At 46.7% G+C, this 18,855-nt stretch overlaps 3 protein-coding genes across 4 annotated transcripts; 1 reads left to right on the forward strand and 2 right to left on the reverse strand.

Annotated features, from left to right (window-relative positions):
• Positions 1–349: 349 nt before the first annotated feature.
• On the reverse strand, positions 350–2,071 carry LOC119548832. The gene has a single exon (XM_037856452.1). It carries the CDS (start codon positions 1,875–1,877, stop codon positions 1,620–1,622), a length of 258 nt encoding a protein of 85 aa, XP_037712380.1. The 5' UTR covers positions 1,878–2,071; the 3' UTR covers positions 350–1,619.
• A 4,790-nt stretch (positions 2,072–6,861) lies between these two features.
• On the forward strand, positions 6,862–12,196 carry LOC119549610 (allatostatin-A). Of its 2 annotated transcripts, none has more exons than XM_037857785.1 (3): positions 6,862–7,057; positions 10,692–11,144; positions 11,211–12,196. In XM_037857785.1, the coding sequence occupies exons 2-3, from the start codon at positions 10,751–10,753 to the stop codon at positions 11,279–11,281; spliced, it is 465 nt and encodes a 154-aa protein (XP_037713713.1). In that variant the 5' UTR covers positions 6,862–7,057; positions 10,692–10,750; the 3' UTR covers positions 11,282–12,196. The 2 variants fall into 2 exon arrangements, with proteins under 2 accessions (XP_037713713.1, XP_037713720.1); XM_037857792.1 differs by having other exon boundaries at positions 10,695–11,144.
• LOC119549605 (protein abnormal spindle) lies at positions 12,006–18,673 on the reverse strand. Its single transcript, XM_037857772.1, has 6 exons — positions 18,467–18,673; positions 18,215–18,391; positions 17,941–18,153; positions 12,995–17,861; positions 12,624–12,925; positions 12,006–12,555 (listed from the first exon to the last, which is right to left on the reverse strand). Exons 1-6 carry the CDS (start codon positions 18,479–18,481, stop codon positions 12,280–12,282), a joined length of 5,850 nt encoding a protein of 1,949 aa, XP_037713700.1. The 5' UTR covers positions 18,482–18,673; the 3' UTR covers positions 12,006–12,279.
• Positions 18,674–18,855: the final 182 nt, after the last annotated feature.

Here is an 18,855-nt window from a genome sequence, read left to right on the forward strand (position 1 = left end):
ACCCGGAGTGCTTCATAATTAGAAGAGAGAGAGGGAGGGAGGGCGATAAAGAGTGCGAGACGATGGCAGAATACGAAAAGAATCGCTGGAACAACAATATAATACACGAGGTGGCCTGTGGCGCTGCCTTCTGGCCGGAGACTTCGCTTTCGTTTCGCATATTTTACGTTTCCCCCTTGCTTTATTGTAATTTATAATTTATTTGAATGTTGTTTTTTCTCTCCCTCTCATTTCTTACTTTCACACGCAGACGGCCGGCGAAGAAAAGGGTTTGCCCCCGCCCCCACACACACAATCTGCAGTCCATTGTCGGAGTAATTGAAATCGCCAATCTGTCGAGACCCCGAAGTTTTCGTTTTCAGTTTATTAAAAGTTCGATTTTTATTCGCCTTTGCTGGGATTAGCTCTATAAATAGATGTAGATGTACGGGTAGACATACATTTTAATATTATTTTATAGGTATAATAAATATATTGTTGATGCTCCGCTCTCAAAACTAAATTCTCTCTCGAAACATTTGCCATTTGCAGCACTCCAATTGAGTTCCCATTAATGCGGTTCCATGTGTATCGCTTCCATTTTTAGTACAAATCACTTGAGCAAACACCATACCATTTGGAGGAAGAACTTTAAGTTTAGTTTTTCATTTCATTTCGTTTCGTTTCGGTTTCTTCTCCCCACGCGGCACATACAATATGATTATTAAGAGTAGTAACAGTAGTATGGGCATTAAAGATTACTCATATGTGTAGTTATGTTTATATGGTTTATAATGGTGAGGGGGTGTGTATAGGTATAGTGGGCTACGTGCCTTGCGTTTCGAGCTGCTGGTAGCACCTGGAAGTCTCCAGACTCGCAGCCCAAAAATCGCAGAGCGCGTGAACAACAAAACAAAATTAAACAACATTGTAAAATGAGTGAGTGTATGCGTGTGCACTTACAAAATAAAACAAACTTATAACTAGGCGTGTTTGTGTGTGTGTTTGTGTATAGCTAAAGTATTGCACTATGTAGTATATGTATAAATATATGTAATAAACAATTTACATTGAATTTTAGAGTTATGCTGAAGCTAACAGGAGATAGAGAGAGTTAGAGATGGTGTGGCAGACCAAAAAAAAGTATATAAATATGTGATGTACTTTGTTTTTTTTTTTGTTTTTTGGATAGTTTTTGTTGAGAAGGAATGTCGTTACACAGATTGCCCCCTGTCCCCTGCCAACACTTGAAGCCTCTAACGTGATCCGGGGATCGCCCATTTGGGCTATCAGTACCCAAAGGATTCGGGCTATTTGGATTACCCAGAGAATCTCGGGAGTTCCACGAATTCATTACGATTAAATTCAATCACCTAGATCCTTAGACTTGCGTGAGTTCCTTATGTTTTTAAACGAATCACCTGGATCTTTGGAATTATCCATCTCGAATTCTTTGTGATCCAATCGGATCTCTGGAGTTCCGCGAATTCTTTATGTTTAATCCAAATATCCGTGTCATCCTCCTTCCGATCAGCCAGAGATCCCCCGCCGACAACCCACAGCACAGCACTCGACCGCTCCAGCGGCCGTTCGTCCCGCCCCCATTTGGGCCGCCCCTTGGACCGCCCCCGCCACCGCGCTCAGTTGCGCCGCTCGCCCGCCCGTGTCGCCTGCCGCTGCTGCTGCTGCTGCTGCTGCTCCTTGTCGCGCAGCTCCTTGATGGCGCCCACCGTGCCGAACATCACCTTGGCCGTCAGTTGTGCCCGCGGCGGGCCGGAGGAGGACTTGCCGCTGGTGGCCGCCTCGCGGTCCAAGGAGGCGTTCGCATTGGCGTAGGCGTTCGTGTAGGAGACGTAGTTGTTGTTGAGGTCGCGACCGCAGCTGCACTGATGCGACATGTTGCACGTGTGTGATGTGTGATGTGTGCTTGTGTTCGTGATGTGGTCGCTAGTGGGTGGTGTGGTCCAGTTCCAGGCGGCTCTTTATATTCGGCGATATGTTCAACGGTATTCGGCGTGGCGTGTGGAGCAGTTGATCCGCTTGCGGTTGTTTGCCAATTGATCGCGCCTCGCAGTCGCTCACACTTTCACAGACTCACTAGAACTAATTTCGAAAAGCTGTGGTGTTGTTTTTGTGGCCAGGCCTCAGACGGCAGAGGCAGCGGCAGCGACGCCGGCGTCGGCAGAGCGAGAGCTGGCAAACAAGAGAGCGCTGCGATCAGCAGCTGTTGAGAGAGAGCTTGCTGCCGATGGCTCTGCCGACGACGCTGCTGCAGCGAGTTTGCTGCAGTGAAATGATAAATTTCTCTACACGGAGAGAAAATATGCAATCAAATAACGAATTTATATATGAAAGGAATACTAGATAATGAAGATGCAAAGGTCGATTGTAAACAAACACGAATGTTTAGACTTTATCGTATACATTTTTTAAAGCATACTTTTCAGTTCGATAAAATTTTAAATAATCTACTAAGGGAAATGAAGTTTTTGGGGCTTTTGAGTTAGCAAATTTATTGAGCCAGTATCAACAATTTGATCTATAAATAATTATAAATAAAATATTTTAACTATATCTATGTTATCTTATGACTGTCTTATTCGAATTGCAGAAAATCAAGAACATAGAGCCTCTCCAAACCCTGCTTAAAGTAATCAAATAAAAGATCTTACCTAAATTTCGCTCAGTGTTCCCTTTGCAGCTGATCGTGGCTCTCTGCGCACTCGCTGCCTCTGCCGCAGTCGCAGTCGCTGCTCTTGTGAGAGCTTTCTTGATTGCAGCGAAGAGTGTTGTTGTGTTGTTTCTAATGCCCTCCCCCCGAAACACCCCGCCCACCCCCTCTCAAATTGACGACGCTGCGCTTGTGTAATCTTTACGTCGTCTTTGTGTGTATTTCTTTATTTTTGTCTTATTTCTCTTTCAGTGGAGCGTTGTTTTTGTTGTTGTAGTTTTACTCATAACAATTTGCGAATTCCACAGGCACGCTCCCAACAAAAACAACAACAAAATCAGCAGCGGCAGCAAGTGAAAATCACTAAGCAATGCAGCGACTCACCTGTTTATTGTTGTTGCTGGCATTCATTAAGTTTCATTCACCTTTTGCAGCAGACTTTATATTGTAGTTTGTTTGTTTGCTTAGCTCTTTTTTTGTTTTTTGGTTGTTGGTCATGCTTTTACATAATTGCTGAGTGTGAGTGCCCAAAAGCATTAAAGACCCGAAGAAAATGCCTTTCTAACAGCCTGAACCTGACCCCAAAAGAACCAACAACAGAATATCCAACTGGAGAGAGAGCGAAGAAAGAGCAAAAAAGAGACAAACAAACGCATTCGCTTTCGATCGATCGTCACTTTCCTCAGCCAGAAGCAGAAGAAGAAGAGGCAGCAGCAGAAGACTCGTACTACCAGTTTTCTCCAAGAACCCAAAAGTCACGGTGACCCATATAACATATAACACCGCGGTCGCTGCTGACGTCAGCAGAGCGGGAGAGAGTACAGAACAAACGATCACGAGCGAGAGCGAGGGATTGGAAAGGAAAGAGAAAGAGCGCAAGTGCTCTGATCGAAAAGAAAGCGAAAAAAGAAATTTCAATGCAGCGAAGCGTAGAATGGAGAACGTATGTTTGTGCTTGGAGTGCTAGCAAACAAACAAACACCAGCACACTCACACAATTGCAGGTGATCGTTTGCTCACCTACTTAAATATGTCGGAAAGTGTGTCATCGAGAAAGAGAGAGAGAGAGAGAGTAGAAGCTGCAGCGGAAGAGCGAGCAACATTCTTTGCCGACTTTACGACTCTTCCCGGCGTACTTACTTATATTTACGTATACGTATTGCAGAAACTTACATACGTACGCAAGTATGTGTGTGCAGGCAAGTGCCAACAGTTGTGGCTAAATTAATAGTGCTAGTCAGAATGTTTCCAAAAATAACCGATAACACAATGCTACTAAAAAACAAAGGCTGAGGTTGCTTCTGGTTCTGAATACCATTTACGACCTTCCACCCATTCAAAGATAGGAAAACTTATTAAACTTGAAAGTTATTATAAGCCTTTTCTTACCAAAATAAAAATGTTTTCTAAATTATACGTGATTCTAAAAACTTGGTAATAATAAACAAAGGAAACAAGTTTAAAATATTGTAAAGAAAGTTGTTAAACACATTATGGGGTATTTTATTTTATATTATTATCTATTTTTATTCAATTTAAGTAAAAATGTGTAACTTATTTCTTTCTTAGTTACATATATACAAGCTATGTCTAAGATATCACAATTTTAATGACTAATGACCATTTCTAAAATGATGATATTCTAATTCGTGGTTCTTTTTAGGAAATGGTAGTATTTTTGTTATATCCCTAAATGTTCTAGGCTTTTTTAATAACTAAGAGGTTTACCACATTTGTGGGCAAGCATGGGCAGCATCCAGATGCGATTTTGGCCATCTGCATGCCACCCACTTCCCGCCTGAGATCTGATTCTCGAGTACGCATCTGGCCAAAAGACGTGTCTCGCTCGTCTGGGCCGTAAATCTTCTCAGCTTTCGACTCTGCCGGTCGTCGGTGCCCTCTGGCCGCCTCCTAATTATAAATGCATATTTATGCTGCCTGTTAGTGGCTTCTACTTGCCGCTGCCATTGTTGTTGGCCAGGTTGCTGATATCTGACGCCACATAAGTTCATCTGGATCTCAAGTGCACATTGCACTGCGTTTTTCTCATGCGCAGAATCAATTAAAAGAGATGAAAAAACCCCAAACGAAAACTTGTTGTGGGAAAAATCTCCGAAAACCTGCATAAGAATCGTGATTTTCCATTTTTTTATTGTTGTTTTGGTTATATTTTTTTTTTTCGTTGGTCTAACAACTACAAAAATGTTTTCTTTGGTTATTTTTATGTTTTCGCTTATGCATTTTTTCGGTGGGAAGTTAGTATCTCTCTGTGTGTTGGGTAGGTGTGGGCTAAACTGGTTGGGAGCCTCGTTTTTTGGTTTTTATACCATTTTTTTTTGGCCCGGCCAACTGCAGGTTTAATTTTGTGTCTTTGTTTTGCCTTATTTTGCCTACCGCCTGCCAGCGATGATGATTTATCGCTGAACTTGTCTTCTGGAAAAGTGGACAGAAACCGAATCGAGTCGCATATTCATATCCTCCTCCTTTTGGCCATATGTGCAGGCCAGATGCCGAATACCCAAATGAGCTGCTTGGACTGTGATTAGACCGCTGGGAAATTTATTAACCTGTTCCGGTGCGATGACGCGGCAGTGTCAGGCCATCGAGATTGGCCCCGGCCACGACACGCTTTGGCCATGTTTTGATGTTGCGAGCCATGTCATTAGGCCCTGTTATCAGCCTGATTTACGATCGATGGCCCGTGGTGAGTATGAAAAGCACGCGTGCAACCAAATAGCCGAAATCGTCAAATCCACATAGCAATTTACCTTGACGTCCCCGGCAATTGCAGCTGCAGTTATTGGCCAGGGTATCGCGATGATGCCGATGCCGATGGCTTTTCAGGAACCTAATGCCCGTCTAATGACGACTGACGTCATGGACACAATTAGCCGCCATTTTACCCAGAAAAGCCATAAAAACGTATAAACTACTAGGACAAATTGTAATTGCGCCACAAATCTCAATGCAATTTCGGTGAGTTCCCTCGAGTTCCCGCTGTGCTCTTAGCGTTGCGTATACGTCCCGTGCACCCCAAACATTTTTAGCCATTGGCCACAAATCGATGTATTTATTTGCTCAATATTTTCCAATTAGCCAGCGATTTTTGCTTTTATTCGTAATTAAACTATTTACAACTAAGCATCGTCTCAGCGGGATTTCCTTGGGTAATGGTTATTTCCCAGTGCTGTTCGTTCTACGTCTGGGTAATTGCCAGGAATGCTTTGAAAACGTATTGGAGTAACGTAGCAGATTGATTGGAAACATGTCCAAAATGCCAGGAATCGAATGGGGAATAGGAAAAACCAAGTATATTAAAAAATATAGAAGGTTAGATAAAAGGGATGTAAGTCTTTGAAATTTTCTAGTTCTGAACTCAAAACCCCGTAATGCATAAGTTATTCTTACTTATTCCCGCTCTTTCTTCCACCTTAAAGCAAGTCCTGGTGATATCGACAAAGTACCTCGAATCGGTCTTAAGCAGGCATTTGTAGCCCGCAAAGAAATCGGAGTCCAGAGCAGGACAAATGTTAAATGTTATGCCTTCTGGCGCGAGGGCGGCGTTGTGAAATAGTTGCTGGCATTCCGCATAAAACTCCCTGACGTTTCGCTTTTGAAATGTTACAGCCAAAGAAGGGGGTTATCGGGATAAGGCCGGGGTTGCATGTCATTTGAGTTGTCAGTTGTGTGCCAAGGATTCCCCACAAAGAAGGGCCGAAGGCGCTGTAAAACAAATGTTCTGCATTTGAGTAATGCGCACCCAGTCAGCTGGCGGTTTTCCACTGAATTGAGTACTGGCTTGAAGGTATTCCGTGGGAGTATGTGCGACCTACCTACCTAATGAACCACCATCATCGCAACATCGCAATTCATCATACTTGCGTACTTAGCATACTGGGATGCATCCTCGGTGCATTCTCGAATTACAGATTTCCTCACCTTCTCGGCTTCAGTTTCACTATCCTCGAGGATGGGCTTCTTGGCTTTTCCGGAAAAGCCGCATGGCCACGGCCACTTGTTACATTCTTGGCGGGGATGGGAAACCCCCCAAAACGACCCAAATGCCACCCCCCGGGGGTGGTGAGAATCCCGGCAGAACTCACCACACATTGTCGTCACTTCTGGCGGCTGTCGTGTGGGTGGTTCGTTGATAAGGGCGCGCAAAACGCTCATATAAGAGGCCGAGCGCCATCGGATGCGGATTCAAAACATAACCGACATCTGATCTGTCGACGTGCAACAGGAGCAGCAGCCGAACCACTCCGCGGACTCCCAGACAGCCAAGTGCACCGCGTGTCCTGTTTCTGAATTCTAGAGTGTCATTCCCCGAATCGATCCTGCGAAAGTCGCATCGCGGTTCTTTTACAATCCGGTCTGTGAGTTTCCCAGCGGCTTTTGGATTTCGCTGTAAGTTGTGAATTAAGTAAAACAGTTGATGTATTTATAATATCATATTAATATGTTATGTAAGTGAAGATTTGAATAGGTTGGTAGCCCTTTTGAAAGAATTCTAGAGTGCATTTCGAAATATATAATAATATTATGCCACTTATAAGGCTTGTCATTGAATTCGGGCGGAATTCCTGTTTCTATCAACTTAAATTCTACCACAATTCAACTATTAGTTAATTCCGTGGTACCCCAAACAGTTTAATTTATTTACTCACAACAAATTCAAGTGTCTTTTTAGAAAAAATTTTGTTTCCCAAATGACAATAAAATGTCTTTAAAATTATGAATCTCAAGCTTAGAGATTCTAGTCACGCTTGTCAAGAAAAACCGTATTTTCTGGATTAAGAAAACTAATAAAACATAAATGAAATTGTTCTTTCTATCTTTCAATATTTAAAATTGCATACATCAGTAGATTGTTTTTAAATATTTACCATATGAATCACTTTAGAGGAAAAACATGAGTGACTTCTGTACCTACGCCAACATTTTTATAAAACATTTCTTCTAAGAAATAATATTTCTACAAATACAATTCCCCTAACAACCCGCGAATGAATACTTTCGCATTCCAAAAAAAACCCCAAACTCAATCAGCACATTTGCCCCAAAAAGTATGCAAAAGAACTCAATGCAATTTGTACTCGTTTTTGATCTAAGCAAAACCCTCGAATTCAATTCGTTTTCAATCGCTTAGCGAGAAGACAAAAACCCAATTTGATTATATAAAACGCCTCTGGCAACAATTGACATATGGCAACAGAGTCAGCATCAACAAATCTCAGGGAATCGCATAGATGGTGCTAGAGGACAAAGGACAAGCCTCAATCAAATTGTAATTAAATAAATAACAAGACGCCCGAGAGGAAAAAATAAAAGAAATGCAGGGCAGGGCGGAAAAAAATGGGATCACACATAGAGAATACCCAAAAGCCAAGGACGAGAATATTAAATAAACAAATCGGAGGACAATTGTTGATTGATGTTGGGGCAAGTTATGGGCTTCCCAGGATGGGGATTGCGACTGGGGATGATGATGATGATTCGCCGCTCCAGGGTCAGGGTGTATGTTTACTTGCACAATTGATACACATGTCAAATTAAAGAAAAACATGGAAGTGGGGGGACCAGGACCCAAAGAGAACAAGGCTCCGGCACATTTAAAAACAAAACAAACGGGGGCATCCATGGGATGGGATACAATGAGGTTCTACCTTTTTATTGCCTAACCGCCATAAATTGGCGCAAAGAAGTTAGCCACTTCATTACCTGAACGTAACTTAATTAGGCGGACTTAGAGGGTAAAGGTGAAAACATAGGGGGTCTTGCCCCTGGGCGGGCTTTCAATTTAAAAAAGCGTTTCAATTGCACACAGCTAATTTTTCGCTCATTTGAAGATTCAACATTAGCTTTGGCATTATTTTCCCCACCTGAGGGATCTGTCCGTCGTAATTTGCCGCATCAGCTGAAATTGCTTTGACTCCAGCTCCCTGGTAATGCTGAAAATTTGCTTATATCCCTTTGGATTCTGTTGCTGTTGCGATGGTCTTCGCTTCGGCAGTTGGGAAACTTTTCCAACTTTCAAACTCAATTAGACCGGGATAGAAGACGACGGACGGTCCTTCTTTGAATTTCCGTTGCACTTTTCGCTTGGCGGTCAAAACTAATCGCCGCTGCGGATATGAGAAAAGGCCAGCGGACCGAAAGAGTTATGGCCAAAAGTGGCGTAAATTCATAAACAGATAATGCCTGAATCTCATTTGCGGCCAAGGGCGTTTTCAGTGCGTTTCGCCGCGACAAACGAGATTTTATTGCAGGAATGGAAATAATAGTGAAAGGTGTTGACACTTTTCACAAAACTTGTTTTGCCCCCCATCAGATTTACGATTGGTTCTCTGGGGGCTGCTCCTCGTTTTGTCGTCGCGCTGCGGTTGATAAAGTCTAACAAATGTGACGATTTTCCGCCTATTATCTCGTGGCCATTGCCTTTCGCAGTGCGGCAGTCATTGCTTTTATTGTCCTGCGTGGAAAATGCACAGCTGCCATCCATGGAGCCATAGCCATTGTAAATCAAACACGGGCGGTTTGGGGTCTGAGGTTGGGTGTTTGCTCCTCCACTGGCCTTTTGTGGTGTGTGGTGTCCCTGTTGGAACCTGTTGCATGATTTGTGGCCCTGTTGCACATGCACCCAGCGAATTTATGACTGTCAACGGTGCGTATGCGCGACATTTGGCCTCTAAGAGTGGGCCTCAATTAATTGATTTCCCCTGTATTTGCACATAATTATGAACGGCAGCGAGCCAAAGTTAGAGGCCTTTAAGCCGTTTTTGTAATGGAAAATTGTCACAAAGTTAATTTGCCTAGCCAAACAACAAGTTTTCCCGGGGCAGTGAATGTAGGGCTTAGCGCCTACGTGCCACGACTGTCAAGATTTCCGGCGGAAATGCAACCGCCACAATGCCAGGCACAAAAGCGTTGATGGCTGCGAATGACTGGCACTGGCACTGCCATTTGGCTAATGGAATCCTGCGAGCAGGACATTTCACCTCCAGTCTCCTTTAAATTTTGGGGTAATTGTTCTTGGCTAATTGTGGCATCTGCGGCGGAAATTAAGCCACTCCATTTCGCGGATCAAACTCAGCGTTTACGACCCGACCTGCAAGGCCAGCAGAAAACCCGTCGCGTCTGCTGCAATTCCAGTTGGCCAAAGGAGGGGAAGACCAAAGGACCAAAGACCAAGGACCTTCCGAATGACTGCTGGCGGCAGTGGCATCAAACTTTTGGCCACATTTTTTAGCGTTCTGCAGGCCATTTTTATTCGTTCGTTATTTTTGGTTGTGTTGACTGTTTGTTTGCCACTGTCATTTCTGCCATTTCTGGGCTTCTATTGCCCGGGCTGTCAACGCGTCGGCATTTGTTTGCCGTTGACATATTTCGTGTTCTGTGGAAATTCCTCGTCGATTGTTTGTTTCTTTATTTTGCATAAATATTCGTAAACGAAGGAACACACGGGCTCGCATTAGGGTGGGTTTTTTGGCGGGACTGAGAAGTGATAAGTTGACATACCTATACTATTCTATAATGCTTGTAGGTCCTAACCAATACTACTTATATACTTGTACTTCAGGGGTTATAATAGGTTATGGTTCTTGACTAACTTACACATTAATTTTTACTATAAACTATAGAACAAATATCACATTATCTCTCTTTATATATTAAGTTATCCATTTTAGTTTCTTTTTTCTTATATATATCTATTTTTTAACATACATATATATTTTTTTTATGGCTCTAAGTGTTTTCAAATTCCCCAGAATCCGTATGAGAAAGGCATTATTCTTTCAAATAAAAACCTAATATATTTTTTGGAATTTTTCGGAATATTTGAAATGTCTACTTTCCCACTCCTCAATATCCCTTATCACTAAACTGAGCCACCCTAATCCTGGGGCATCCATGTTCACGAAAGGCGACAACTGTCGCCGCAAAGTATGCAACGCTTTGACACACAGGGAATTGGGTAGCGAGCGCTTAAAATTCTATTCGTCGCCTGTTCACTTTGTCTTTTACACCCACTTCTTTGCAGCAGCGTCAGCCAGACGTGCCACATCCACATCACCCCAGCATAGCCATCGCCCCACCACAATGAACTCCCTTCATGCCCACCTCCTCCTCCTGGCCGTTTGCTGCGTCGGCTACATCGCCAGCTCCCCGGTAATTGGCCAGGATCAGCGTGGTCCAGTGGCCGGTGATAGCGATGCCGACGTCCTGCTGGCCGCCGACGAGATGGGTGACAACGGAGGCGACAACATCGACAAGCGGGTGGAGCGGTACGCCTTCGGTCTGGGTCGTCGGGCCTACATGTACACAAACGGGGGACCGGGCATGAAGCGCCTGCCGGTCTACAACTTTGGTCTGGGCAAGAGGTCTCGTCCCTACTCCTTCGGACTGGGCAAGCGCGCCGACTACGACTACGATCAGGATAATGAGGTTGACTACAGAGTGCCGCCAGCGAACTACTTGGCAGCCGAGCGTGGTGGTGAGTACACTTATCCTATAAAACACATACATATATTATATATCCTTTTAATCCTTGGAACTTCAGTGCGACCTGGCCGACAGAACAAGCGGACGACGCGCCCGCAACCCTTCAATTTTGGCCTAGGCCGACGTTAAGTTAATCCGGGCCTAATCCTCCCCGAATGACGCACTAATCCAAATCCAGCCGTGCGCCATTCGTCAGGGGCCCATCCTAATCCTACCTAAAATTATCAAAGAAGTACTTGCAAAAAAAGCTCTCAGAATCTTCTCCACACTTAAATCATATTCAGGAGCAAACTAGATGTCTTTGAATCCAACCGATCCCTTTGCACGCCCCTCGTCCCTTAAATATTTATATTAAATCGCTAGAGCAAAATGTAATTATTTTTAGTTTTTAAATCGAGACGTTTAACGGCAGCCTCAAATCGACATAAAACTGCATAAAAAGACAAAAAAAAAACGAAGACAGTATGAGAATGAAACTGGCGTGTGCAATTATCAAGGAAGAATACATCAAATGTTATACGAATCTATTATATATGCATATTCAATCCAATTTACAGTACTCCAAATATGTATGTACATTTTAAAGGGGCATTAATTAATATATACACGCGGATTTAAACTTATATACTTGGGGCAATCTCTCTCAAAAGGAGCGACACGAGTGGCATTCGTTGTGGTCGCAATCGGAGGAGCACGAATACCGGGCAAACCACTGCATACTAATATCGATGTAACTAGGTGTTTGACAAAGTGATTACTGACATAACTATATGATTACAAATATGTAATTGATTTGTGAATACTTGCATACCTACCCAAATAAACATAGGCGCAGCAACACTGCGCAGGCAAATCTAGTTTAACCTGACTTTCAATTGGCTTCTTTATTTCTTAGCCCAGTTTGTGGTTCGACATAAAAACAATAAACTTAGTTTCGCTACTTAACTATTAGATACAATATTCGTTTGCAGCATGTACATTTTAACTTATCTTAAGTTTACTTAATTTATGGTCGATTGTCTCAGTAAAACATACTCGATCTAACAATTTATCTTTATATTATTAAACACAACACAGAAACGTTTATAACATTTAACATTTAGCAGTAAATACTAATCTAATCTAAGCTAAAACATGTCGATCTGTAGCTTGCACAGGATGGTGTCGAAGGCGTAAACGGACGAGATGAACGTGTAGGGACTGTAGCGGATGATACCGAAATCTGGCTCCAGGCTGGGCAGGGAGCACGGTGTGAAGTTCATCTTCTGGGTCTGATAACGTCCGGTTGTCATGGGCGGGGGCTTGCGGGCATTCTGCTTCATCTTCTCCTTGCGGGCAACCAGCTTCTTGGTTTCACGCACCATGTATATGGCCTCCGAGTTGGTCATGTAGTCGTGAATGATCTGCAAATTAAAGGGGTAAAATGTTATCATATATCCTACAACCCTGATCCTTTCCTCAGTCTCTATACCTTTCGCTTCTTGGGACAGTGGGCGAATACCCAAATGAGGGTGCACAGCGTGTTGAATATCTCACTGTCCTTGTCGCACCAGCGTAACAACATCTGGGCAATGGTCACCAAACCTCCCTCCTGGAATGTGTTCACCGTGGTGCTGTTGTAGCGGGCCAAATTTAGGATGATCCGGCTGCAGCGCTCGATAAGCTGCTTATCCACCTCTGAGCGAATGGCCTGAGCCATGATCCCATAGCAAAACGTGGACATAAACTCCGAGCACCACATCAAAAGGTGTGGCACAGTGCGCGACAGACGATCTGCGTGGATTATAAGATGCGATTAATTAAGTCATTAGCTGGCTAGAATACGGCTTAAAAGATACTCACCCAAACGACTCAGGACAGCTAGGGCATCCGATGCAATAAAGCGTCCTCGCAGAAATCGTACTGCCTCCTGGACTTTGCAGCGCACTGAGTTAACCGCTGTTGCCTCCTGCCGCAGCTGGACAATGCGCTGTCGGATGGCCAAAAGACCCTGGTGCCTCTGGCGTCGACGGGTTTGATAGCCTCGCCAGTATCTCTGTATTACCTTGGCGGCGCGCTTTTGGCGGATTAGATCCATCATCTCAGGCGTCATTAGGGCCTGGAAACGTTTGCGAGCCATAAAGCCACGGGCATGGGCCTGGAAGTCCGGAACGGAGCGACGGAGCAGTTGGAAACAGTTGCGTTGCTCCACCATAAGTCGTTTTCCCCGGAACTTTTGCTGCAGATGAATGGCAAGAGCACGCACCTGGACAAACTCGTGGCGCGCCTGCTTCATGCTTTGATTAGCACGGAATCTGCGCTGCACTAGGATGGCAGCGAACTGGATTAGCTGGTAATCCTGTCGTGCCTTAAGCATGGCACAACGGGCACGGAATCTGCGTTGCAGCACCAGCGCAGCATTCCTTTTCATTTCGAACGCCCTGCGTTGCTCTCGCATCAGCAGAGTGGATCTTATAAATGACTGCATTAATCGCACCTTGCGAATGGTATCCAGGAAGATCTGCCGCTGGCGACGAGCCTGCACTGTGGCCCGCCACTTGCGCTGAATGCTCAATGAACTGAGCCGAATCCTACGATAGCCCGACCTAAGGGCCCGCATTTCTCGCACACTGCGCCACCATTTCTGAATGCGGATGATGGCCTGGCGATGCTTTTGGTAAACTCCCATCTGGTTCCTCATTTCCAACTTGCCGCGGTATCTACGCTGCACTTTGATGATGGCTTCCCTTTGCTTTTGGTATAGGGCAACCTGCTTCTGCATCTCCTTCTTCGCTCTATAGCGGGTTTGAATGGTAATAGCTGCCTGTTTGAGCTGGGTATAGGTCTTGAGTTGCTTTTTCATGGCCAGACGAGCTCGGTACCGTCGCTGCAATGTGATAGTAGCTTGGCGTAGCTCCAGAAAACTGCTTCGCTCTCGTTTCCTAAGAAGATGCCCCCGCCAATGCATCTGCAGACAGATCACCGCTGCCTGGGTGCCGCGGTACTTGGCTCGCATGAACCTCATGGACTTGTGGGCATGGAACCTGCGTTGCAGCTTGATGGTCATCTCGCGTAGATGCAGATATTCCTGGCGCTCCTTTCGCATCTGCAGCAGAGCTCGCCGACGCCGCTGGACCACCAAAGCAGCCTTTTTCAGTTGCGTGAACTCGGCTCTTTGTTTTTTCATTTGACATTTGGCCCGGTACTTGGTTTGGATATATCTGGCGGTGGATTGCAACTGTAGGTAGTTCTTTCTTTCCCGCCGCATTTGCAAAGTGGCTCGCCACCGCCTCTGGACATTGATGATGCACTGGCGGGCTCTCAGGTAAGCTTTGCGATCCTCGATCATCTTTCGAAGCAGACGATAGCGTTTTTGGATGAGTATGGCGGAGTCACGAATCTGAAGATACTTCTTTCTCTCTTCGCGCATTTTCCAGGTGGCCCTTAGGCGCTGTTGCAAGCAGATTGCACTCTTCCGGAGAGCTTGGTAGTTATTGCGTTCGATTCTCATCTTGAGTGTGGCCCTCCTCTGAGTCTGGACTTTAAGGACATTGGAGCGAAGAGACAAATAGTCTGCTCTATGCTTTCTCATCGCCAGCTGAGCTCGCCAGCGTTGTTGCATATTAATGGTGGCCTGTTTTAGCTGCAGGAACTCCTTTCTCTGTTTCATCATACTCCACTTGCCTCTCATCCTGCGCTGGACAAAGATGATTAGCTCCCTCTGCCGCAAGAACTTTTGGCGCTGAGATTTTCCCAACTGATGGCTTCGCCACTGCATTTGGATGTAGCTGGCAGCTGCTTGTTGCTTTTGGGATCGCTGCAATCGGGCTGTAGCTGCCGCCGCCAATAGCTTCTTGGCGAAGAGCCGGCGTCGCCAGATAAGCTGTAGGAAGATGGCGGCCTGGCGGAGCTGGAGAAACTGCCTACGGCATTGCCTTCCCATTTGTTGGGCCCGCCACCAGCGCTGGATGGTGACGATGCTGTGATAGCTATGGTACAGCTGCTTTTGCGCCAAGTAGCGTCGCGTGAACTTCTGTAGGATTATGGCGGCCTGGGTGCGTTCCGCCTTGAACAGCTTGGCGTACTTCCTCATCTGATGGCCTCGGAACACGGCCTGAATGACAGTGGCAGCGCGGTGACGACGCATCAGCTCTTTATGGCGAATGCGCCGCTGGATGACCACATGAAGCCACCGACGACGCCACCACTTCTGCAGCACCGTGGCCGCTGCATGGAACTTGGGCGAGCGGAACTTGTAGATAATCTGCCAGAGCAGCGAAAGCGTTTTCTCGCGATGTCCGTCCACGATGTCCGGGGCTGAGATGTCTCCACCCAGCTGGAAGTTGGCCTCGCTCAGGGCTCCCAGAGCCAGTTTAACATTGAAGATCCGCTGGAGTCGGGAGATGGCTGGCACCCTCAGCTGCCGTGTAAGATCATCGCGCAGGAGAATGACTTCCATGACGCGGGTTAGCCTCACTCCATCTCGTAAATCCACAGCCAGGTTGTTGAAGGCATAGTCGAACTCGTCCAAAAAAGACTGTTTGTGCTGCAGGACGTAGCCCAGGCGACGCAACTCCCGCGTGATATCCCCAATGTTGGCCAGCAGTTCCGAGGAAAAGCGCAGCAGGATGTCCCTGGTCTCCTTGTGCGGCGACTTCTTAACGAACAGACAGGGATTGTGTTTCATGATTCGCTTCTGCTTGGCCTGGTCGAGGAAGAGCAGCAGGAAGAGGATCTTCTGCAGCGAATGCTTCTTGATGGTCTCCGCGTACTCCTCGGTGAGAGTGTAGGCCTTGCTGTACCTCTGCTCCTCGTACTTGTTCCGGAACAAGCGATTGAGGATAAAGGTGCTCAGGCCCACAATGTCTCGATTGGACTGCATCTGGATCTTCTCTCCGAAGACCACTTCCAGTCCAAGGCGCAGCCAAAGCGGATTGAAGCAAAGTAGCAGCTCCAGGATGGTGCGCTGCATGACAACGTCCAGGTGGAGATTGCGGTCACTGCGGATGCGCAGCGCTTGTTTGTTCACATACACGGCCACCTTGGAGCAGGGTAGGCGCATCTGCTCGCTAAAGAAAAGATCGACAGCTGCCCGACGCAGCGTCTCCAGGCGATACTTCGTGAGGTAGTTCATGGACTGCTCCTCCTTGGTTGGAGCCACCACCAGCTCCTTGTTGCGCACCTCGTTGAAAAGCTTTCCCACGTCTATCTTGCTATTTGAGTCCGCATCCAGGTCGGCGGGTATAGAGACCAGGGCATTCAGCCACTTCTTAAAGTCTGCCTGATGGCGGTCCACTGCCTGCTCGTCCAGATACATGGTAGAGGCCAGAAAGGGATCTGTTGTGGTGGTGGCGGCAAACGGATCCGGGTTGATGTATGTCTGCATATACAGCTCAGAGTCGTAGAGCTTGACAGGGGCCTGAACCTTTCGTGGTGTGGTGGTCTTCTTCAAAAGCGACATGGTCTGCGCCAGCTTAAATTTCTTCTGGGTGGGTGGCCAGGCGTGAGCACTACTGCTCCGGGCGGATGCATTTGCGGGTGCAGCACTTCTCTGCAGAGTGAAGTCCTCTACCCGTTGCTTCTTGGGCGGGGAGATGGACAACGTCTCGTTGCGGTGCAAAGATTCGTTGCTAGGTGCATCCGAGAAGCTCAGCTCATGGGAGCGGCGCTTGTGAGCATTCTGGTTCTTAATCGGACTGCCCCGAATTGACTTACGGCCAACTTCGTGGAGATTAAAGCGACTCGACTGAGCGAGGATCTCGTTGTGATTGAACAGAAACTCCTGCTGGCCAATCAAACTAGCCTCGCTGCCAGAGGAACTATTTAAGTCTTTGCCCTTCATCTGGGGTTGCTGCTCCTGGTAGTACCGGTTCTGTTCGATGGACCGAATCTTCATTTCATTCAGATTTGGCATGGAACCTTGGATTGCAAACTTTGTTTGCGGCGATAGCAACGATAGATCCTTCATGGACTCCGAATACTTTCGCAGGGGTGAGCCCACCAGCTTGATGTCCCGCTTTAGGTCGTGCATGGCGCTCTTTGGTGGAGTCCTCGGTGGACTGGGCCCCTCCTCCTCGTGAATGCAGGCCAGGAATCTGGTTTGTGTGGCATGAACAATGGTGGTGGTTTTGTTGAGAGGCGTCTGCATTTGTCCATCGCTTCTGGAGCTGTCCAAGGTGTCCAGCGAAACGTTGGTATCGCAATGTTTCACATCAAAGGTTTTGTTTGTGGCCGGCTGATCTTCTAGATCATCTGGAGTGATTCGACGAGGTCGCATTTCAGTGGCACTTTGTTTTGCATTGCCCCCGAGTGTGGGTGTCGGCCAGGCGGCCAGATTGTCCGGCAAAATGCCAGCTGATCCCTTGCCACGGGTCTCGGTGAGCGGTGTAAATCTAAGATTGTCTATCACGTCCAGGAGGTTTCCCGGAGTCATGGGACTAAGGTTCTCCTTGAGGCTGCGTGGCTGTGGTGATATGTACACTGGCTCCTCCTTCGGCGGCTTGTAGACATTTTTCTCGGCCAGAGGAGCCTGGGCAGGAGGATGTGGACGGGCAGTGGGACGAGTGGGAGCAGAAGCTCGCCAGGGCTGTTTGGCGGAGGGAGGTGCTGCCGCAGACAGCCGCTTCTTTTGCTGCGCAGCAGCGGAGGTCACGCTCTTCATTGTTTTACCGGCTCCTGTCGGCGATTTCAGCTGCAGGGTCTTGCCGACGGTGGGAAATTTGCGCGGGTTCTTCAGGTAGAAAGGCATGAAGTACAAGCAGAAAAGGGTGAGTGGATGCTTAGGGTGGGAAATGCAGTTTATGACTTACCTTGACGGGCTGGTTGCTCTTGGACTTGAGTATGATCATCACCTCCTTGCGAAAGTTGCGGTTGTCAATCAGCTGCAGCGTCTCCTTGCAGGCAACCTCGATTTGGGGGTTCCACACCAGCTCCATGGAGACCTCTTCCATGGCGGGTACAGTGTGCTCCAGCCACTCGAGGCTCAGGTTGTGCTCCTCCCGAATGGCCTTCATCACCTTGACCTGTAAAACGGGTGTTCCATTGATTAAATACCAGTTGCCAGGCGAGATGTACCCCACTAACCTCGATGTCCTCATCGCTGGGATTGAGGACGCGCACCTGGCGCTTTGCTGTCTTGGTTACCGGCACATCCTCGAACTGTACAATCGCCTTGGCGGAGAAGGGAGCCATGACCACCACGGCGGGCTCGCGTCCTTCCGCGCGCTTTTTCTGCTTAAGACGCGACGGCGTCACCGTTATCTGAAAATAACGGGAGTCCTGTTATTTACGGGGAACCATTTTCGGGGTCGAGGTCCAAAGGAGGACTTTACTAACCTCAAAGGCGCTCATCGCGGCCGCTGGTAAAGAACAGAAAACACTTGCACTAAACAAAAACGGTCACGCAGCGAATTTAGTGGTCCATTAACACAGCGACTAACTAAACAATTAACACAATTAACGAACGGTGATAACAAAAATATGAGCGTCGCCGCCAAATTCCAAATTCAGTATGAAAAAAAATGGAGCGTCATTTGCCGTTTTAAAATTTTTTAGTGTGACCAGTGACAGATTGTGACAGTTTGACAGTGAAGGCGCCCCCTGGTGTTTTATTTGAATCTAAACAAAACGTAAGTGGAATCAAAGTACCACCTCTACCGTGGCAGCTCTACAAAACGGTCACCCTGAAATATCAGGAGGGAGTCTTCGCTGACATTGCCGATACA

The sequence above is a fragment of the Drosophila subpulchrella genome, chromosome 3R (genome assembly GCF_014743375.2).
Source record: "Drosophila subpulchrella strain 33 F10 #4 breed RU33 chromosome 3R, RU_Dsub_v1.1 Primary Assembly, whole genome shotgun sequence".
Lineage (NCBI taxonomy): Eukaryota > Metazoa > Arthropoda > Insecta > Diptera > Drosophilidae > Drosophila > Drosophila subpulchrella.

Coding starts and splice junctions, on each gene's coding strand:
- LOC119548832 (XM_037856452.1), bottom strand. CDS start 1,877: ATGTCGCATCAGTGCAGCTGCGGTCGCGACCTCAACAACAACTACGTC.
- LOC119549610 (XM_037857785.1), top strand. CDS start 10,751: ATGAACTCCCTTCATGCCCACCTCCTCCTCCTGGCCGTTTGCTGCGTC. Junction 11,145..11,210: donor CTTGGCAGCCGAGCGTGGTG/GTGAGTACACTT, acceptor TTGGAACTTCAG/TGCGACCTGGCCGACAGAAC.
- LOC119549605 (XM_037857772.1), bottom strand. Junction 18,154..18,214: donor CCAGCGATGAGGACATCGAG/GTTAGTGGGGTA, acceptor CCCGTTTTACAG/GTCAAGGTGATGAAGGCCAT. Junction 17,862..17,940: donor AGAGCAACCAGCCCGTCAAG/GTAAGTCATAAA, acceptor TTCTACCTGAAG/AACCCGCGCAAATTTCCCAC.